The 22,426-nt window shown below is 40.4% G+C and overlaps 1 protein-coding gene across 2 annotated transcripts in view; it reads left to right on the plus strand.

Moving 5' to 3' along the window:
• The window catches only part of LOC111670164 (single-stranded DNA-binding protein 3), a 40,248-nt gene that overhangs the window by 7,576 nt on the left and 10,246 nt on the right, over positions 1-22,426 (plus strand). For both annotated transcript variants that reach the window (XM_087179434.1, XM_023426772.2), the window contains exons 3-5: positions 606-667; positions 5,538-5,622; positions 19,432-19,521. In XM_087179434.1, coding sequence (XP_087035560.1) covers positions 606-667; positions 5,538-5,622; positions 19,432-19,521 — 237 coding nt within the window. The remainder of the gene's footprint in view (positions 1-605; positions 668-5,537; positions 5,623-19,431; positions 19,522-22,426) is intronic.

The raw sequence follows: 22,426 nt of genomic DNA on the forward strand, positions 1-22,426 counted from the left end.
GGAATATAAAAGAGCTTTCTTCATTACTAAAGCTGCATTTAATGTAAGCATGCTATAGAGGCTATGCTATCTTTGAGCCCTTTCAGTCATACATTGTCAGTGCAAACATGCTAAACATGATTAGAGTGCAAGGTGTTGCATGAATATTTCATAAGGAAATTCTATAAAGTTACACCAGATCATGCTCACTGTTGGCCACGGTGAGTCCTGGGTGTCAAAACAACTGATGTAACTTATGTAGGTATTGTGTTGTCTGTATACACTTCCAAGCCTCCAAAACTCCCCCGTTTTGGGTTCAGACAGGCTAACAATAAATGAGCGAGTTATTCCCTGGATTCATGAATGTACTTCACATGTAAAAAGAGGAACAGGACAGAGCAAAGAGTGACCGGGAGATGGAAATCGGCAGAGGCAGAAAGATGCCTATCTTCACGTCCGAGGCCATTGACAGTTTGAGACTGACTGATTATATGTTCTTAACCCCTGGACCTGCAGACATAATCCTCTCTCTAGTGGCTGCAACTGACTTTTCTCTCTTCTCTCCTCTGCTCTTCTCCTCTCCTCTCCTCTCCTCTCCTCTCCTCTCCTCTCCTCTCCTCCTGCAGATTCGATGGGAGAAGAATATTACATTAGGGGAGCCCCCTGGATTCCTCCATTCGTGGTGGTGGTAAGTTTTGCTACTTTTCTCTGTTTTTCCTTTATTTGTTTTGATAATCCTATCCATTTTATTTACCACAGTGTGTAAACAGATGTTACAGTAAATGTCTGACACTGTGGATTCCCTCTCCCACCACATACACACTCATTGATAGGGCTCTAGTGTCCTTCCCCACCCTACATAATTCATTACTGTCATATGCACAAACAGTAGCGTCATTAGAGCTTCATGGTGTGGTGGCTCATTAAAGAGGCATAATTCAACTTTCAATGTATGAAACTCATGTTATACATAAACATTCAAATATTCAGGTGCCTGGAAAAATACGATATTAAAATTTATCTGATGGCGCTCGTCCTCATTTGTGATTATAAAAATGACTTCTATAGGTGGGGGGTCTGGCACAGTCTCAGTCTTGGGGTTGACCAGACTCATCGCGGGCGTGACCCCTCCCTCCCCGTCTTCTACCCTCTCCCCTCCTCCAGCTCTGCATCCTTCACCCCCCTTCCTGAAACAATGGATCCAGATGGTTAGGGAATGGACCCCCCCCCACACACACACACACACTCCCCTCCCCCTCCTCACCCTCTCGTCACCCTTTGTGTTCCCCCCACCTCCCACTTTTCTCCTTTGTTCACGTGGGAGAGGGATTCTTGGCAGATTAACCCATTGCATTCCAGCTTCCTTTGTGTCACCTCTCCCTCTGCTGTCTTCCTCCCCCTCCCCCGTGTCATTTCTGCCCTTGGCTAAGATTTGACCTTTAGGGTCAGCAGCACCTTAAGCACTGATCAGCCGTTTCACTTGTTTTTGGACTCTGTTTACATGCACAGTAGAAGAAGAAGTCTGGTTTTTGGGAGACATCAGGAAAGGGATGCACTTACACTTGCACAACACATTTTACTGTAATACAATGCAGTTACATGGAGTTGGTCAGTTATCCATCATTTATCATAATTTTTAAACCCAAGCTGACTTATTTTAAGTAATGATATATGATGCTGCTTACTGAGGAACCAGTAGATGTAAATGTACTTTTTTTATCACTGAGGAATGACTCCTGGTTCTAATGATACTAAATCCTTTACCTTTAGCAGATTACTATAAAGGTTGAACTGAGTTAAGTCCACTTCATGCAGGTATATGACTGTAGTATTGAGAATTGAATCGAGCCCTTCTCAAGAGTCTGAGCCAGGTCAGAAGATAATCCGAGCAGAAAAGAAAAGGCTCCTGACACATTTAACATCAGATTCAGCTAATTAATTTTGTCAGCAATTTTTTTTTAGGCTGGTGATATTTTCTATTTTTCTGATTGTCAACAAATCCCATGAAAACACCAAACTATGTGTTAGTCCATCTCTTGATGGTCTCTGACTTCCCGAACTTGTCTGGGGCTCTCAAAGCCCATTCATTCCTACTAAAAAGGTTAAATCATTTCCTTAAACAGTTGGGCACTGTATTTTTTAGTAAAAGTTACTCATACATAAGTGAATCGTGTCTTTTTTGGCGACTATTTGCAGTGGCAAATTTGTGTGGCAGCAGGATGGTGTGTGTAGGGTTTGACTCGATTTGAATAAAATACAGTGCCCATGTTCATCATTACGAAAAAAAACAAAAACATTTCACCCAATGCAACAGTGTGGCTCATTTACGTGTCTTTAATAATTCTTGTACGACAATGGAGCTCTATGGAACAGAGGAATCGGTTACAGTGCATCCACAAAGTATTCAGACCCTTTCACTTTTATCACTTTTATGTTTTCGGAAATTGTCATTATGGGATATTGAGTGTAGACGATAAAACAAAGTGAAAACAGAGTTTTAGACATTTTTGCTAAAGGAAAAATTTAAATATCACTTTCATATCAAGTATTCAGACCCTTTCCTATGGCACTTTAAATTTAGCTCAGGTACCTCCCATGTCCCTTGATCATGTCTTGAGATATTTCTGCACCTTGATTGGAGTCTACCTGTAGTAATTTCCACTGATTGGACATGATTTGGAAAGGCACACACCTGTCTATATATAAGGTCTCACAGCTGACAGTGCATATCAGAGCAAAAACCAAGCCCTGATGAGGAAGGAACTGTCTGCTGAGCTCAGAGTCAGGATTGTGTCAAGGCACAGATCTGGGAAAGGATACAAAAACGAAAGTTGAAATTTCCCAAGAGCACAGTGGCCTTCATCATTCTTAAATAGAAGTAGTTTGGAACAACCAGGACTCTACCTAGAGCTGGCTGCTCGGCCAAACTTGTAGGGCTTTGGTAACAGAGGTGACTTAAGAACCTGATGGTCACTCTGCCTGAGCTCCAGAGATCCTGTGTGGAGATGGAAGAAACTTCTAGAGGCACAACCATCACTTTATCGCTTTATGGCAGTGGCCAGACAAAAGCTTCTCCCCAGTGAAACTTTGCAGAAAAGCACTTAAATGACTATCAGACAGTGAGAAACAAGATTCTCTGGTCTGATGAAACCAAAATTGATCTGTTTGGCCTCAATTCTAAGCATCATGTCTGGAGGAACCCAGCCACCGCTCATCACCTGCCCACTACCATCCCAATGGTGAAACACAGTGGTGGAGGCGTCATACTGTAGTGGTGTTTTTCAGCAGCAGGGACGGGGAGACTGGTCAGGGTTGAGGGAAAGCTGAATAGATTTGAAAGTTACTGTCCACTGACGATCCCCTTGTGAGCTGGCAGGGCTTTACAGGATCTGAAGAGAAGAATGGCAGAAAATCACCAAATCCAGGTGTGCAAAGTTTGTCACGTCATATCCAAGAAGACTTGAGGCTGTAATTCTGCCAAAGGTGCTTCAACTAAGTACTGAATAAAGGGTCAGAATGCTTATGTCAATGTATTATATTTCAGTTTCCTTTTTTTTTCTTTTCTTTTTTTTTTTTTTTAAATGTCTAAAATTCTTACTTTTTCTGCAATACGTGTTATGAGAACCAATATTTGTTGGTTATGGTCTTTTCAGTGGATTTGTTGTCAGTAATGATATATAGTATAATACCTTCCTTATCCTTTAAGTGAATTAAAAAAACGAATAAAATCTAACTCACCAGAGCTAAAGCACCTGACATTATAGCAAAATGTTAAACATTTTTAAGTCTTCACAAATCAAAATGTCAGAAGTCATCAATTAGGAGGTGAACAATTGTCTAAAACTTTATCATGGAAAATACTAATAGTACTAATACTATTGGTAACTAATAGTAATAGTAGTTTGAGATGTGATCATTTACTGTTCCCTTTAAGGAAACGTCGGGAAGAGCAGAGAATAGTGTCGGCTCCAAAAACTGTGGCACTGGATTTAGAATAGATTCACTGTGATGCTGAATGACACTGCACTGAAATGAGCACTGTACATATTACAATGGAACAAATGTTTTAAAAACCTGTGGATGTAAAATTACAGACTTGTAAATATACCCTTAAATGGTCTTCAAAAGTACAGTGTAACTTTCACCTCAGGGGGTGGCTCTGCTGAGTCAGAAGAATGAACGTCAGGACTATAGAGCACCATCAGCAATATGAGACCAAGGACATGTTTTAATAAAAAGAAAATGAAGGAATAGAATAATAATCTGAAAGCATACGAGCCTCTGTAAATCTAAAGAATAAGTTTGATGTTCTTGTTTGATTATGGACCTAAACCTTGAGGTTCTTTCTTTGCACTCTGAGAAATATTGTAAAAAAAAAAAAAAAAATTAAGGTATATAATAATGTTGTCTTGTATAGGCTTCTTAAAAGCCAAGTGATAATGTTCTCTTCTTAACACACATTCATCTTTTAACTATGCGCCCACTAGTCTGGACTTTAGAGAGACTGAATCATCATTTTTTGACTGAAAGGTTTAAGTTTAAGACCAGTAACTTAGCATTTCCCCCAGTTGATGTGTCCTTGAGTGACACACTCACACACTTATCATGTGCGCTCCTCTGTAGCTTAACCACACACTTTGACCTTCTTATGGAAGAAGGTTAAGTGAGAGTATAAGTTGAGTTTCGAGGTCAAAATATCCCATAAATTCCACTTGATGTGCTCAAATAGCTCACGACTGGAGCTCGAGATGAGCTGGACTGTTGAACTGATCCGAGCCTCCCGAAATATGACTGTCTTATGAAGTACAGAAGTGTATGAAAAATTCCAGATGTTTGGGATTCAACATGTCTGTGTGCATTGCAGATTGCCAGGACACGTGAAGTGGCTGTCTGATTAGTCCTCTTGTTAGCTGAGTCGCTGTTTCGCTCCGTTTATAGCACTTCCACTAAATCAATGCACAAAGGCTGATTGAATTAAGACCTCTTAGACAGGTAGCACGCAGGCAGTTAGCGTTGTTAGGTGTGTGTGTGTGTGTGTTGGTGTTTTTCCACTTAGGGCGTCCAAAGAGACTGAAACAGAAACTTGTATGGAAAATGTTTATGTATATGTGTGTGTCAGCTCTAGTTGTCTATTCTTGCATGGATCAAATGATGAGCAAATTCCTTCACAATGAGACTCTTTACCAGTCAACACTTGTACACGAGGGTATTCTGAGTATTGAGGCAATAAAAGTTTAAGTTAAGGTGAAAAATGGATCCAGTCAATGAAAGCTCCATGAAAGTATTGGTGTGTGTGTATGTATGTGTGTGTGTGTGTGTGTGTGTGTGTATGTATGTATTCTGAGTGAGTGAGAGGTTGATTGAGGGGGCGACACTGGCATTGTGTCCCTCTTACAATGATGCTCAAGTGTGTAAGAGGCAGTTTAAGAGCGCTATGGAGATAGTGAGAGAGTGTGAATGGGCTATGAATAGCTGTTACACATTTGCTTGTATTGCTCTGTTTGGTAACCTTTGACCTCTTCTCTCCCCCCCACCACCACCCTCCCCTCCCATTTCAGCGTATTCTGGGATTTGTATTGTGCGGCTCCAGACCGAAGGGAGACATGCGAGCACTCCAGTGAGGCCAAGGCCTTCCATGACTACGTAAGTGACAGATGGGCTCTGCATGCTGCCACTTCTTTCTTCTTACAAACAGCCACTGTCTTTACACAGTGTGTGGAATCAAGGTTTTGTTTCTTTGTATGCCCGCCTGAGGCACACATGTAAAAAAAAAAAATAAATAAAAAAATAAATAAAAAAAACTATGCATAGTTTACAGCGAGGTCAAGTGTGTAGGAGAATCTTGAAGTGGCGTCCACAAGATCAGGTAGAGGATGGTGTGCACCTCAAGGACATTTGGCCAAGCAGTTTAATCATTAGCAGTTTCATGGATGAAACTTTGGAAAGAATGATACTAGACCAGAGATACAGGCTCACCAGAGGCAATGTAACTGTACTAATAATCACATTAAAATCATAATTTCAATTCATATTTGTGTTAGCAGGGAGTAGAGGTAAAATTAAAGATTATTTTCTGGATTACTTGAAATGAAATGTGTGGCCTATAAAATGTAAATTAAATATATAAACATATAAATAGTGAAATAAATGATTTCCTAGAGCTTAAGGTGAGTTTGTCTCAGCAACGCCTCAAAACCTGAAGATGATCAGTTTATTATCACATAAAACAAAGAAAAGCAGCTAACTCTCTCAATTTAGAAACTGCACCTATGGTATATTTGACATTTTTACTTGTAAAAAATAACTCCCTAATAATGATCAATCAACTATTCATTTCGGCTTTAGACTAATTTCTGAAGTTGCCTCAATATATGACAAGACAGAGTTTAGAAATAAAAACAGATCTAACTTCCCCAACCACCTGAAACATCATCACAAAGTACAGTGTGATGCTGCCTGACCACACAGAGCCTGATACAGTGCATCATCATACATGACAGGCTCTCACAAGTGCAAGACAATTAGAGAGGCAATGCTTTTATTGTGAAGTGGGAGGAGCCACTGTTGTTTGTCTCCATTCTGTATTCCCATCTCAAGTTGTTCTTTCATTGATATCTTTAATGTTACTTAATTCCTACAGAATCATATGACTCTTCTGGCTAATGCAACAACCAGGCAGGTTTATGTTGTTTTAATTACTGCAAGAGGAAATTATGTTTTGTTTATCAGTTTGGTGGACGTCCCTAAACACAACAGTTCTGTTGCTATGGAAAAGAAGCCAGTCAGTGTAGCGGCTTCAAAACACTTTGTCGTTCTAGTTGGGAACAAAACGGAGTCGGTATATAAAGGTGTTTTCTGTTTCCTCAGCAGTGTTATCTTTAGCTTGTACTTGCTGTTACTGGCTCACGCAGCAGAACTTTAAGCTCGGTGATTGTTTACTTACTGACTGAAAATGCACCTTGGGAGTTGTAGTTCACTTACCTCTCGAAGTTTGTATGTACACAGACTTGTACCTTCAACTTATCATCAAAGAGCTGAATACTTTGTGACACAGTTGTTCCTTGGAAGTATGGATTCGTGTCATTATTGATTAATCTGCCAAATATGTTCTTGATTAATTGTTTAATCTATGAAATGTCAGTGAAAAATATCCAAACTCACATCTTTTTTAGCTTTATCCAACCAACAGTCCAGAACCGTTATCAACTATGATATTATATAAAACGGAGAAAAGCAGATTCACTTTGAGAAGATGAAAACATTGTCATTTCTGCTTGATTAAAAAAATTCAAAAATTTCAGCGGAGAAAAATAACTTGGTACCTGGGACGCCCAAAATCTCTCCTCACTTCGCAGCTCCATGATTTCTGATTCTATAGAAATTATTAGAAAAAGTGATCTGAATTCTGAGCCTGAGGATCTAAGGACTGAAGGTGTTGTATGTTTTCACTTTTTTGGGGGGATTCATGTGATTTTTTTTATTTTTATTTTTTCCCAGAACTGTGCGGCTCTAAGTTCTTACTTTACCATTGTGTGTTTTTGTATGTTTTCGTCCTTGAGGGATTATTCAATGCCTTTGAGAGCTTGAAGGAGAAATTCTGCTTTCTGTTTTTTTGTTGTCTGTCTTCCTGCTCACTGAGGTCAAAGGTCAGAGTTCAAGGTCAGCTATGGAACAGATTTTTCAAAGTTTATAGGGATTCAATGTGGTACCCAAGGACACTTCAGCATGTGTATTGCTCGCTGTCACAGATGCTCAGGGCTCAGGTCATTTGCAGATGGAGTCCTAATAATAACAGCTCCACCATGCTGCCCAATAATAATGTAAAGACGGGTTTTCTTTTGCACCGTGAGGCCAAACTGTAACTGTATCCTCTCGTGTGAAAATGTCATGTGTTGTGATTGACACTGTGCGTCTGTCTTCAGCCTCTGCTCTCTGGCCAAGACAGTAGCCAGGGATTTGTGTGTGTGTGTGTGTGTGTGTATTTTTGGACAGGGGGCATCTTTGGCAGCCAGCCCAAAGAAGGAGGGTGGAGGGGCTCACACCCTCAGTGCCAGCCAGCATGGCAGTTAACCCTGTGTGTATGCGTTTGAGTGTGTGTGTGTAAATGTAGATGGGTGTGCTCCATGGTTGCTTGCAGTCTGCTCCTAACAGTGATAAAGCGAAGGAGACGGGAAGGGTTTAATTTTGGCTCCAGCCCCCCGAGGCTAGTCTCTGAGCACAGGTCCTTTTCTCCTGGTTTCAAAAGAACGAGCCGGTTAGAGGCATCAGAAGAAAAAAATATTTCACCCTACCTCAAAAGAGTTTCTTAGTCTTTTGAGGATTGCTAGATTGCAAGCCAGCATTTAAGAGGCATTATCACAGTTCTCTCTGCTGGGTGCCGAGACACAGCAAAGGTTCATGGTTACTGTTAAGGATACTTTTTCCTCAAGTCCTGACACTGGCTAAAAAAACTAATGCAGGGGTTGTTAGACTGTTATCTTACAGGGGCTTAGTAGTTAGATGATGTCAAGTTTTCAGTTTATTGTTACTTATGTAGTTGCTTTAAGCATCTGATGCACCAAAGAGGCAGGTTTACAGAGATCAGATAGAGGATATCCCCCCCTCATACAGATTCACATCAATATTCTGACATCTTTTTAATATATCTATTTATGCAGGCTTTTAGTTTAGGCTTAAGTGGCTTAAATACAGAATTTACTGGCTTTATTTCTGAGGCTTTAAGCACCTCGCTTTATTGTGATGCATTTGTAAAGTTATTGACATTAACATATCTTTTTTTATTTGATGATGTATAGTTGAAGTAAAGTTTGAAAGTTTGAGGTTAAGAATTCTATACTTTTAATTCAACAGATGTAATTACGACGAGGAGTAAATTTTGTCTGCTGGCATGTCCTCTAGTTAATTTTAACTGGCATGCATTATCTTCAAACATCATGTCATTCAATAATTAATTTGCTGGTTTGATTGGAAGTGTTAATTTTTCTTATCAGTCTTAATTCCAGCTAACACCATAAAGGTTTTGGCTCCTTTGCATTGCTCTGTCCTGTTCTCAATACACAGTTCATGCAAGCTTCAATTCAGAACATGAAATACAATGGTTTCCCACCTGGAGATCAGGACTGTCCAAGTGGGGACGAGACAAATCGGTAGGTTCACAAGATCGTGAACAGAATAGGAAAAATATTCAGCAATACAAATGTGGGGTTTTTTTTGCGAATGTCCTCAAATCTTTGCTTTTTTTCTTATGAAATACTGTAGTTTTATGGGTCTCCGCAAAGGTGGGGCACCTCCACTAGCAAGTTTTACCTCTGAAAGAGTAAAGACTATTAAAATGAAAATAAAATCTGCGAGGGAACGTCATTGATTGAACGGCCAAGCCAGAGCCAAATTTTAACTGAACTTCTAGAATAGAAAGATATAGAAAAAAAAAAATAAAAATAAATAGCGAATCAATGCGGATCTCCATCTACTGCTGTTATGCGACTATTAGGAGTTATGGGTTGAGAGATAAACAGTAGGTTGTGCTCATTCCCCACTTGGTTGCCTTTAAATCATTGTAGAGGAAGAAGGCACAACAAGATCTTAATAAAAGGGTTCCTGTCAAAACTCGAACACTGGAAACTTGTGTGGAAAATGTGATGAATATATCGTATTTATTTTTATTTAATGTGTCAATTTGAAGGACGTCGCAGGCTGCTCATCAGTGCACACAGTTGACAGTTAAGTCACATGCATCATATACGTCATGATGACATTTTATCCATCCACTTTTCCACCTCAGCTGAGCCAAAAAAAAACACCAAACTTTTTTTTTTTTTTTTGCCATGATTCAACTCTTTCCTAGAATTTTCTGCTTTTCTTTTCCTTTGTTTCCACATTTGAAAACGGCATAAAAATTGATGGATGCATGCACATGCAGTAGATATATGCAACCTGTGATGATGGGTCATGAATATGCATTGCTTGGCTATGAGGAATCACTAGCCAAAAATGATGTGACCACGTGTTTTTATCACAACGAGACAAACGGGTGCAAACAGGTGTGAATGCATGTGCAGTATTAAATCTGCTGCCAACAGCACTCTGTCAACCTGCAGGTATATTGTTTAGCCTCTTCTTGATTCCTTCATCACAGTCATCCTGTTTTTTTTACCTGCACTGTAGCTCTTCAGTCTTTCTTTACACATCTGCCCACGTTTCTCTCACACTCCTACCCCACTCTCCTCTCTCTCTCTCTCTCTCTCTCTCTCTCTCTGTTTCTCTCTCTCTCTCTGTCTCTCTCTCTGCTGCATTTTGTGCAACTCCAGCCTGCTCACATCATGCTTTCATGTTCATGTAGCTTGTGGTTTCTCTGCGACACCCCCACATCTGCATCTTGCCTCCCTCACCCTCTTTCTCTCTCCATGTTCATTCTCCTCCACACGCCGCCTTCTTTTTTCCCTCCCACCCTGCTTTACTATATCTCTTACTCTCTCCTTCACCCAACACACCAGTCCGCCCCCTCTCATCTCTCTCGTCTCACTCGCCTTATCGCTCACTCCCTCTCTCCCAACTCTCCTCCTCTCCTCCTCCTTTTTCCTCACTCTGACCCCACGCCCTCCACCCCCCACCCCCCAGCGCCACCACCACCACCAATACTACCTCTATTCCCAAGAGAAGATTGATGGCTAATCTAGCTGTTTACCCACAATGCCTAGTAGTGCCGAGAAGACACAACCAAGAGACAGTTGAGGTATTTGAAAATTGAGCTGAGTGAGCAAATGTCAAAACAGAGAGGGAGAGGGAGGGAAATTGATGATAGATATAATTCTCTTTTTATTTGAAATCACATAACTGTGTGTTTGTGTGTCTGTGTGTCTGTGTGCCTGTGTCTGTGTAAAGCCATACAACAGCTTTATGTCTGGAAAATTTGGGGAAAATAAAAGATCTATTATTACTATTATTTTAGTAATGTAATGGTTGTAACATTTATTTGAACTTCATATTTCCTCTAAAATCACCCTTGGTTAGTTTTATTAGAGTTATGCAAATGTCATAATGCAATATATTGTCTTTTGTGTAATTAAAGATTTAATTTGCTTTTCTAAATTCACCTTTTTCAAAGTGCAAACACCATTATAAAACCCTGGAGACACTATTTCTTAGTGTACATTTTGGGGGGTTTTCAATGCTTTCTGATGCCTTTGGAGAATGACACTGGTGTAATTTCAGTTTTTCTCGTTTCCTTAAATATTCATGAAGTATTTAAACCCATAGACGTATTAGTTACAGTTAGCACATATCGGTTACACTTCAGTTTTCTTTACTCACCAGTTGTCAGTTAAAAAGAAAAGATCTTAAAAAATCCATTAAAACCAGCTCACGGATGCATATACCTGTCGACGCTATCAGCCATTGTTTTAAACGGTGTGTTTTTTTTCCCCTCACATTACCTTTAAACAATCATAATTGCAATTGAATCAAAAGTAACTCACCTAATCTGCCCAAAGACAGTTGCATGAATTCTGCTTTAACCTCTGTTTTGCCTCTTCTCTGCCACCAGAAGGATCAGTGTAATGGAAAAAGTGGAGAGAGCTCCATTAAACTTGGTAATTAGCTACGTGATAAAGTTTGGAAAAAACTGCAGTACATGTGTTGCACAGGCAGAAGTGTTACACCAGATGAGGCAGAAGTTTGTCTTTTTTTTAATAATCATTAATATTATTATTTTAATTTTGTTAGTTGGGAGGAAATGTTAAACTGTTGTAGAACAGACAACAGTAGATTTAACTGTGTGAAATACTTTGGGGATGTAAATTAAAATTACGCAGGTCAGTGTATACTGATCCAAACTACTCACAGGTATTTTGAGTCTTATTACATAATAATAATAAACTTTATTTATATAGCACTTTTCCTAACAATGTCACAAAATGTTTTATGACTTCAGTTTGAGAGTAGAATACAAAAGAAACATGAGAGAGAACTTTGCCTAGGTTTATTTACATTGAAGTGATCTATATTTTAAGTCATTTTTAAAGATGCACTTGACTTATTTTTACACATAAAGTTCAGTTTACCCTCCATAGGAGAATTAGACTGTGACAGCAGTTGTGTAATATCTTCCGTGGCTCTAGGGGAACTTTCCATACATTAGGTTTGGATGCAGCTTTATCCCCCTCATTTAAAGCTGAGGCAGTACTGTGTTCTGGCCGTTAGAGACAATATTCCTGAATTTAAGGAAGCAGGTTCAAGCTTGTGTAAGTGGCTGCTATGATGAAGTGAGCAATAGACTGACTGTAAATCAGCTGAAGGGTGCTGTTTTGAAGTCCTGACCCCCGGATTGAAGCAGGTCAAGAGGAAGGAAGAAGTTTTTTTCATGAGTGGAAAATAAATTATTATATGGTAGTTTGCAGTAAGGAGAATAAATGAAACATCCATCTTCTTGAGTCAAAGCTATATTCAGGTTCACAGTTGTTCTCATTCTCCTCATATTCTTGTCTTTCGGCCTCGCTGCCTTCTCTCTGGAGTGTTGGCTAAGTGGATGTTGTGTCTGCAGCATGTATTAGTGCTGTCATCCGGCGTGTGCGCATGTGTGTGTGTTTGTGTGTGCACGAGTCCGCCTGTCTGGTTCAGTACCGCTACCTTGGCAGCAGCTTTTGGGGAAGCGTGTGTTTGGTGCGCGTGCCGTGCCAGTTTTGAGGACCAGCTGGGGTTTCAGAGAGAGAGAGAGTGAGAGAGTGAGAGAGAGAGAGAGAGAGAGAGAGAGAGAGAGAGAGAGTGTGTGCGTGTGTGCGTGCGTGCGTGCGTGCGCTTGTGTGTGTGCATTTGTTTGTCAGACGTGACGGTGAGAGTAGCAGCCGTATCCTGTTGCTTCAGAGCGAAACACACTGTTTTGACTGGGCTGATAAATTAGCCAGATCACCACAGTCAGCTATTTTTCCTCCCGTCTCCACACTCTCACTCTCTCCCATCCTCACTCCTTCACCCCCCCTCCCTCCTCCTCTTTCCCTCCCTCTCTCTGTGCGCTAAGGACAGCAGGTCAAGGAGACAGTGATGAGGTACATATCAGTGTGAACCAGAATGTAGATTAGTCCCCTCTCCAGGCAGGGACACACATAAATACAGACACACACACAGATACTTTCGCTGTCTTGTTGTACTCCTCTCCTCTCTCCATCCAGTGTTTATGTCTCTGTCTTTAGCCCTGTGAAAGGTATCAGGCAGAGGTCAATAATGTGTTGAGCACTATTGATCTGTCCGGTAGGTCCTATGGGTGAGCGAGAGGAAGAGGGAAATGGAGAGGGAGGGATCAATGTTTTTCTGTATAGCCCATCTACATACTGTACTGTACCAGCCAATCACATCATTAGTCTTTTGTTCTCTGATAGATTATTCATAAACATCGTGGGCTTGTACTGAGGAGGAATTGCGAGCACAGCAGGGTGTCCTCACGGGGAGCCACAACTGTGGATGAAGGCGTCAGTGAGTTTAAAATATTTTGCCACAAACACGCCATCGTAGTGCCACGGAGAGGTGGATGAGGTTTATTACACGGGACTTACACGGAGTGTCTAGATTGAGGCTGAGAGTGAATATTTACCACAGGAATCAAGGTTTATGCTGCATGTCTGCAGCTTTTCAGCCAGAAGTGAGATATAAACCTGCCTCCCACAGACCAGAACCAGATATCATGTTAGCAACTGCATGCAACTAATGATTTATTTCCGCAATTAATCCGCATATTTCCTATTCTTGATTAATCATTTTCTCTATAAAATGTCAGTAAACAGTGACAGACAGTCCCTAACCAGAAGATATTAGGTTTTATATTGTATAAGGAAAAGACGAGCAGCAGTTGTCCACAATTGAGCAGTTGGCATCAGTGATTTTTTTTATTGCAGGTTTGCTTTGAAAAATAACTTCAGTGATAAATCAGTTATCAAAACTGTTGAAGATTAATTTTCTTTCAATTGACCAATTGATAAATCAACTTGTCATTTCAGTTCCAGGAAATACAGAAACATTTTATTTGGTGGACTTTGTTCTGCTGCATCCAAGCTGAATATAGTTGATTAATTAACAAATGTAATGATTAATGCTTTTGTGCTTTTAGTGGGTTTCTTTTTTTAAAGTATTGTAGTAAAGTGTGCATAGCTAAGAGGTGACATGGGACAAAAGTCCTCAGCCAGAATCAAAGTGGAGACACCACAATCACAGTAAAACAACCAGTCTACCAGGAGGCCCATTTTTGCCTTTATTTTAAAGTGCGCAGTCGAGAGAGAAGCAGGAAACGTGAGGGGAGAAAGTGGAATGACATGCAACAAAGGTCTTGAGCAGAATTCAGATGATGTGGTTTCTCTTCTGTTTCTTAGACCGCGAGGCCACCAGGGCGCCCAATTAATGCTTTAGTCTGATGTGTCATTATAAAAAGAGGAACTGGTAGACTCTGTCTTCAACTGCTGAGTGCATTTGTCATAAAATTATCCAGTGTAGCTTTATTTAGACAAGCAAAAGGGAGAACAACACAAACATTTACTTAATGTCTTTATGTATATTTTTGCTAGAATTAAACATGTTGTGTGTTGATAATATATAAAATTTCTGATGGATTTTTATAGAACTGCCTCTGCTACGACCTCCATCTGCACAGATTAGAGTGACAGCAACTCTTTATTTTAACTATATTAAATCTAGTTCATGTACATGAAGCCAATTTATTTTGAGCAGTTTGAGCTTTTAAATCAGCACAGTTGTACATTTTCTTAATATAACGAACTAGTGTCTCGATCCTGAATGATGAGACTGACATGATGACTGATGTTATATTATGTTGTAACAAAAAAAAGCCAAGGTTAACAGTTCTCCATCCAGAACCATCAAAGCTACAGGGATGAGCTACAGTTCAGGTACTCTATTATTGATGACATAAAAACTTACCTAATATTACTTTTGTGCAGACATGGCTCTGGGATGCTTTGACGCCATGTTTGTGCAGCGCAGCTGAGGAAAGGCCATTAAAATATAGTTTACAGTTTAAACAGTGTAAATATTCCCAGACATTTGAAAATGTGTCCTGTGGGTTTTGTTGAACTTTCAGCCAGTCTCAATGAAAGAAATGTATTCTTCTCCTTTCTGCTGCATGTCAGGCATTAAAGCCCTTTCAAGTTGTGCTGCTACCCAGCGCTTCCTTTGCACACTCCTTCATTTGTAGACTTTTCCATACATTCAGCCTGAAAATGAATAATTCAACTCGACTACAAAACTCTATGTTCATTATATCAACTAATTAGTACAGCATTAATGTCTCTGGGTTGTGCTGTCTTCTTGAACTTGTTTCTTTGCATAAAGGTACACTTTTTCTTCCCCTGTCTGCATTAGCGGGCATTGTTTACCTGCACCAATATCAAGAAAACAAATTCCTGTAGATTTACTTTCTTGGCCAATGAAGTTATTCTGATTCAATGAGGCAGTCTGACAGTCTGCTACATTTCTGAGCCTGGAGTTGAAATTGAAAGGTAGGTATAGGCAGTACTGTGGGTGCCACTACAAAAACTAAAAAAGCACTGTTGGATCCTTTTGTATTTCCCCAGGCCAGATGGTTTTAATAAAGACCGACTGCATACTAAATCTACCTTACGCTTTGCTGGTGGCAACTGCACCCACTGTGTGCTTTTAGTTTGCATTCAATTTCAGTCAGCAAACTGGAGAATTCATGAGCACATTGTTGGTCATTAATAGTCTCGAACAATAATAAGACCAGGTGATTGATTGTGAACAGAATCTCTCTCCTTGTAACATTAATTTCTTTGTTTTTCTCCCCTATCATCTTTTTTTCCCTCTTCTGCCTCACTCTTATATCTTCTAACTCACTCACTCCTCTATCTCGCTCTTGTGCCCCCCCCCTCTCTCTCTATCTCTCTCTCTCTTTCTCTCTCTCCCCTACATCTTATTCTCTCTCTCTTTCTCTCTCTCTCTCTCTCTCTCTCTCTCTCTCTCTGCGCTCCTGGAGCGGGGGATGCCAGGGGGACAGAGTGCAGATAGGACCTGTCTCCATAGCAACAGCTTCTGCAAGCTGCTGACACCCTACTGGGGTGGTGGTGGTGGTGGTGGGGGGTTACAGGGGTTGGGGCACAGAGAAGGTTTATGTGTGAGTGTATAGATATGTATGCATGTGTATTTGTGTGTGCACCAGTGCTGGGAAAAATAAGTGAGGGGGGTCACGGAGAGGAGAAAAGATGGAGAGAAAAGTGTGAAGAAGAGAGTGAGGGAGATGGATGAGAGGGAGGGAGGGAGGGAGGATGGAGGAGAGAAAGAGGCAGCCGACCCAGCTTCTTCCCCAGGGACTCAGTGGCCTGCTCATGTTCACTAGCAGAATTAGCATAAAGATGGGGGGAGGTGTGTGTGTGTGTCATTGTGTAAGTGTGCAATTTTTTTTCTTTCTTTTTTTTTTCTTTTTTTAGTTTTTCTGTGTGTTGGTTTCAGATAGTCAGGAGAAGAAGGGCAGCGAGTGTTTTTGTGTACATGCGTGTAATTGGTAGTATGCGTTGTTGTCCAAGCATACAGTATATGTCACATGGATGCAGTGCGTTCGTTAGGTGTGTGTGTGCTGGTTGAACGGTGGATGCGTCTGTGTGTGTTTGAGAGCTACTCCCTCCCCTGGGTCTTAAACCCCCTCCCTGTTCTGGTCCTGTAGCCTGTGGTTCTCCCCTGTCTGCCTCTCTGTACTGAAGGGCTTCACTTTATGAGCCTGTGATGCAACTCTTTGTGAGTTGTGTGTGTGTTTGTGTGTGTGTGTGTGTGTGTGTGTGTGTGTGTGTGTGTGTGTGCGCGCGCGTGCGTGCGTGCGTGAATTCATGTGATTGTGTGTGCGTTTGTTCCGGCGTGCTTATGTAAGCACTCTGAACATGCGTCTCCGTCTATGTGTGTTGACAAGAATACAGTTATATCATATTTAACTCCCGGGCTGAATCATTCTCCCCCCTCTTCTATCCTAGATTCTAGTTTTATTCTTTTATATTGTTTGACTGACGTAAAGGGGATTGGAAACGGTAGTGTTGTTGTTGCATGTGGTAATATGATTAGTGTCAGTTAGGCAGCTGCTCTCATCAGGTTTAAGTGATACTTGTTTTTTTGCTTTTAAACATCTTCAGCTCTCCAGAATTTTAACAACATCTAATACTTATTAACTAGAAGCACACTCAGAGATCGCAGGCCTCATCCAAGGCCGATGTCCTACAAGATACACCAGATTTCAGTGAAAAAAATCCACATTCATAGTAAATTATCTGGATTGGCCCAAAAATTTAATGGGTTCTCTCCTGGCTCATGCCCAATACCTCCACCGAGTTAGGTGCAAGTCGGCTCAGTTTTGCGTAATCTTGCTGACAAACAAACAAACAAACAAACAGACAGACATTGGAGAAAACATGACCACCTTGGCAGAGTTAACAAAGGTGGTCATGAAGGGCAATGTGAAAAGATGAAAAGAGAAGGTATTGGAGAACTATGTGCCTGTGCATATAAAAAAATACAAACCCAAAGACAACTTGTTTTAAAGATGCCAATCCATGGATGAGACATAACAGATCTATTTTACTAGTCTGTGCAGTGGCTAGCAGCTCACTCTCAGTCTGAACAGAAAAGCACACTTGTCTACTGGCAAAGTGAAAGGAGTCAGTTGCCTTTTTTAGTGGGTTTACCTGCGTTTAAAAAAAACCTGTATATACGCACTAAATTTGTTGATAATATGATACTGAAGCTCACACCTCCCATGGATTTTATTGGAATCAATGCAAAGAACAACTTGACTCAACACAGTTTTACTGTATATCATGTAATACATATATTATTATGAATTCATAATAAAATATTTTCTTTCTCGTAGGATGTGCTTATGTAGTCATAATGTAAAATATTTGTTTTGTTTACTTTGACAGTTAGATTAGACAGTTATTGGTTATACAGTAGTTGAGCAAAAGAAATTAGCATCAGGTCTCAATAGACCTTCTTCTAACACACAGCAGGGTTAAGAGTTATGTGTCACTTGCTTTCAAATAATATTTGCTCTCTAGCTTTCTTAAAACAGCATGTAATGATTAAGAAACTGTACAACTCAACTTATTCGCTGATGACCTGATACTATTTATAAGCAGTGTAAATATATTTAAATACTTAAAGACACTCAATTGTAATTGATACATTTCCAGAGTAATTTTACCATCAGTAAAGTATATGTTGTATCTATGTTGAATGTCAACCTGTTTTAAACTAAAACCTTTTTATTCAAATATAGCCAGTATTGGGCAAGAAAATGTAAAAGTATTCCTCTACTTGCAGACAAGTTCTGACCTTTTGATATAAATTCTTTCATCATGATATACTTTCAAAACAGAGAAATGTGTGAGAAATTCCAAGTTGAAATTAAAATAAATATTTTTCTGTTAAACTTGTACATTAAATGTAACAAAACATGTAAAACTCTGACATTAACAAAATGACCATTAGTGAACACAGCTTTAATGTAAGGTGGAAATGTGTAAAGTTACTGTACAAATATGCAAAGCTTACACAGCGGCTTGTCATTTTACACTTAAGTGAGGCACCTTTCAAATATATTGTAGTTCAATCCAACATCACCTCCAGACTAACTATAGAGCTGAAAAACACCTCTGATGTTGTGAATAAAAACAATTTGAAGTTTCATAAAGGTTTGATTGATTATTTGCATGTCTGTTGTATTTGTATGTACCTAGCTGTTCTTAATACACTAGCAACTCCAGTGTATATGGTATCTTCCAAATCAGCCAATGATTGAGATATGTTACCGTGCTGCCACAGTCAATGCAAGATATCACTGTTGCATTGATTAGTACATGGGAAGAACTTTGGAAAAACGGATATCCAAGAGGTTGAAGCTTTTTTATCTTGTCAGATTTTATCATATAATAAAACAGAGCACCACAGTGTGGTTTTACTGAAGTAAACCAAAATGTAAAAATGCATACAGATAATAATCATATCATTCATTACCTTACACACTAACTAACTAACTAGCTGTGATCCAGAAAGAAAAGCTCAGTATAGAATGATAAAAACACTTCCCCTCGATATACAGTCATGGGCTTTGAGAGAGAGGAACATCAGCATAATATTTTGGTGGTAGCTCTCCCTGAACCATCCCTCTTCACTTCAGTCCTTGTCCACAGAAAGAGATGAGGTGGTTAATGCTGTTCTCTCTCTAACGCAGAGATGAGGGAACAGTTTAAAGGTTGTAATAGAAGACACTTTGCTGAATTAACCATTAAACTTGAGATGGGAGGGGGGGTGAGAGTTTGCTGTGATTGCAGGTGCAGACACTGCCCCCTGTAGTAACTCGGTGGCCAGTGCATCATGTGTAGAAATGTTACTGTAGAGCAGTGGCACACAGAAACACAAAACAGCATATTTAATCACTGTCTTTGTGCGTTTCAGAGCGCAGCAGCAGCGCCCAGCCCAGTGATGGGCAACATGCCCCCCAACGACGCCATGCCAGGTGGTCCCATGCCCCCAGGCTTCTTCCAGGTATGACCCACCCCCTCTGCCACTGTCTTGTTCACACCTCCATCTCTCCATCACCTTCAAACCCACCCTTTTTTTTTAAATCCTTTTTCTGTCAAATTCATGCGTTTAGATTTAGATGATCTAAATTTTAGGCAACATTTGCATATTCTTTGATTTCCATCTCCAGCACTGGGAGAATGGTGTCTTGTATCTCAAAATACTGTATAATTTTGAATCCAGTCATGTTTTAAAAACAATTTTGGCCTTTAGAATTTGTCTACCTGATAACCATCAGGAGGCCACTACTACAGATACCAGGTATGTGTATGTTCTGTAAGTTAGCAGGTATACTAAAAATATGCTTAGGAGTAAACTGCAGCAGTAGATGTATTATATGTATATTTATATATAGGTTTCTCAGTTTAAGCTTGTTAGAGTTTGTTTTGTGTTTAAGTAGTATATTTATCTTTATTACTGTTTTCTATATTATATAATAGTTATAATCCTAATAAAACAAGTTTATTGTTCAACTGTAGTCAGATATATCTTTACCACAAAATGTCAGTTATTGGCTGATCTGTTGTTATGAGACTTTTAGTATTTTAAAAAACCCCAGTGTAAGTCTGGCTATACTAATTAAATCCTTCAGTCTAAAATCAATAATGTAGTTTGATCAGATGACACCACAGTTACAGTTTGGGTCTCCAACTCTCCCATTTGTTTTTCCTTTTTCCCCCCACATTTTTCCAAAAACCGTTTATTCCTCTCTTGATATTTACACCCACCACAGCCTCTGAAGCTCACACCGTTCACTCATCTGCTCTCTCCGGGCTGCCGTTCAACCGATTTGTGATTCAACCCTGCCGTATTCATCCTCTTCTCCACTCCTCCATCTCCATCCCCGTCTCTGTCTCTGACCTGTCCCGGCTCTGTGAAGGGAAAGGTTTTAGTGTGGGAAATGGCTGTCTGTACAGTGAAGAGAATGAAACACACACACACACACACACACACACACACACATACAGCTACATACATAAAGACATGCAGGCATATGTGCACACAACCACAAACAAAAGCGCACACACACACACACACACATGTTCTCTGTGAGGCAGTGGTGTGATGGACAGCACTGGCATTTGGCAGGAGGCACGATAAGGTGGTGGAGAAGAGTAAGAGAGAAGAAGCAAGTGACACGATAGAGAAGGGGAAGGATGAAGAAGGGGTGAGAGGAGGGAGGAGAGGGGAAATGTGAAAGATCAGTGCCACAAGAATTGTGGCCCAGTGTTTGTCTCTGTGGCTACCTACCACTTGGTTGTTTGCTTGCTGGGAGTGAGGCAATGTGCTGGGAGAAGGGGGGTGGGGGTGGGGTGGTAGCAGTGGTGGTGGTTGTACTAGTGAGAGTACGACTATGAATAAGCTAGGGGAAGGGGGGGGGTGAGGCGAGACGCATGGAAGTACTATTTATAACATTGGTGGGGGAGTGAGATTGGGCGAGTGTTTGTGTGTGTGCATGTGTGTTTGTGTATGTGTTGCGTTCAAGGGACCTTATTGTAACGGAAAGCTTTGGTTGTTTTCTGCAGATATTGCTCATGCTCATAGTTAGGGACTCATTAGAAATGTTTTTGATACAGGGGTATGACACTGAGTTTCAGTCCTGACCGTTTCCCTCCAAATATCAGCAATTGAAGCAACTCTTTGTCACATAATAGTAAACTGAACATCTTTAGGTTTTGAACTGTTGCTCGGATAAATCAAGCTATCTAAGTATATCACCTTGAGCTCTCACTATTTTCTGACATTTTATAAACATGGTGATTAATCAATAATGAAAATAAACATGAGTCTGACTAGATATTTGATTCAATGTTTGGTTACAGCAAAGTTTCAATACTCAGCGCTACAGAAACACATGATTTCAGTACCCACCCCAACTTACATTTCCAGTGTTTATATGTTTGTGACTGGTGCCATTTCAGACTTCTGACAAGATGCAGATGCTTGTACTTTGAAACCTTCTTCTTTTTTTTTTTTACGTCATTATTTTACCCTAACACTTGCAATGGAACAACACAGGAATTATTTATTGAAACCTGTTGAGCTAAATGGACAAATCTCAATATGGTTTGCACTTCCTGACCCAAAAACGTGCTTTAATGGGCCAACTATAGGTACAGATAATACCCGCAGACTCACTGAGGTAATCCATATGTGTGTTGTTTGTGTGTTCTTTGTGTGTGTCCGGATGCCTGCGAGGGACACATGGAAAATTCCATCTGCTGTTTGTGAATTGGCCAGCTTTTTGTCTTCTTCACACAATTGCAAAAAGGGGGGGTGGAGAGATGAAGACACCGACAGCGATAGAGCGGAAGAGAGACTGTGGCATAATGAGTTATTTATTAGGGGTCGTTAACCTCTTGTCTTGGGGTGAAATGTCAGCAATAACACAGCAGTGTGTGGAGAAGCTGGGGGGTTGCTCTCTTTGTGTACAGGGATACGGAGTCATGCTGAAGTAGGTTTACAATACGCAGGGAGAACTTCCAACTTTTCTGTGTTTTTGTCAGTGTCATTCTTTCTGGTTTGAAGTTGCCACTAGTGCCTGTCCTGCTGCTGCCTGAGAGCGAGCCTTTGGCAACACTGCCCCCATGTGGTTAAGAGGAAAACTGTATGTAATCCTTTGACCCGAGGGGTCCCGCGGATCATCTCTTCCGGTGCAGCCACACATGTTAAGCACATCCGGCAAAATAATAATGCTTAACACTGATTTTCTGTGAGCTTGTTTGGACCTAAAGGCGAATGAAAACTGTTTTCCTTTTGGGCTATGGCTTTTAATTCTCTGTTTTTTGTGAAACAAACGTCAGATTTTTTAAAGAATCTGCCCTCTTCTTCCTCCTCAGCCTAAAAACTCCCCACTCACTCCCCCTTC

The sequence above is a fragment of the Seriola lalandi genome, unplaced genomic scaffold (assembly GCF_002814215.2).
Source record: "Seriola lalandi dorsalis isolate HSWRI2012SDOR001 ecotype SW California unplaced genomic scaffold, Sedor1 jcf7180002054838, whole genome shotgun sequence".
Taxonomy (NCBI): domain Eukaryota; kingdom Metazoa; phylum Chordata; class Actinopteri; order Carangiformes; family Carangidae; genus Seriola; species Seriola lalandi.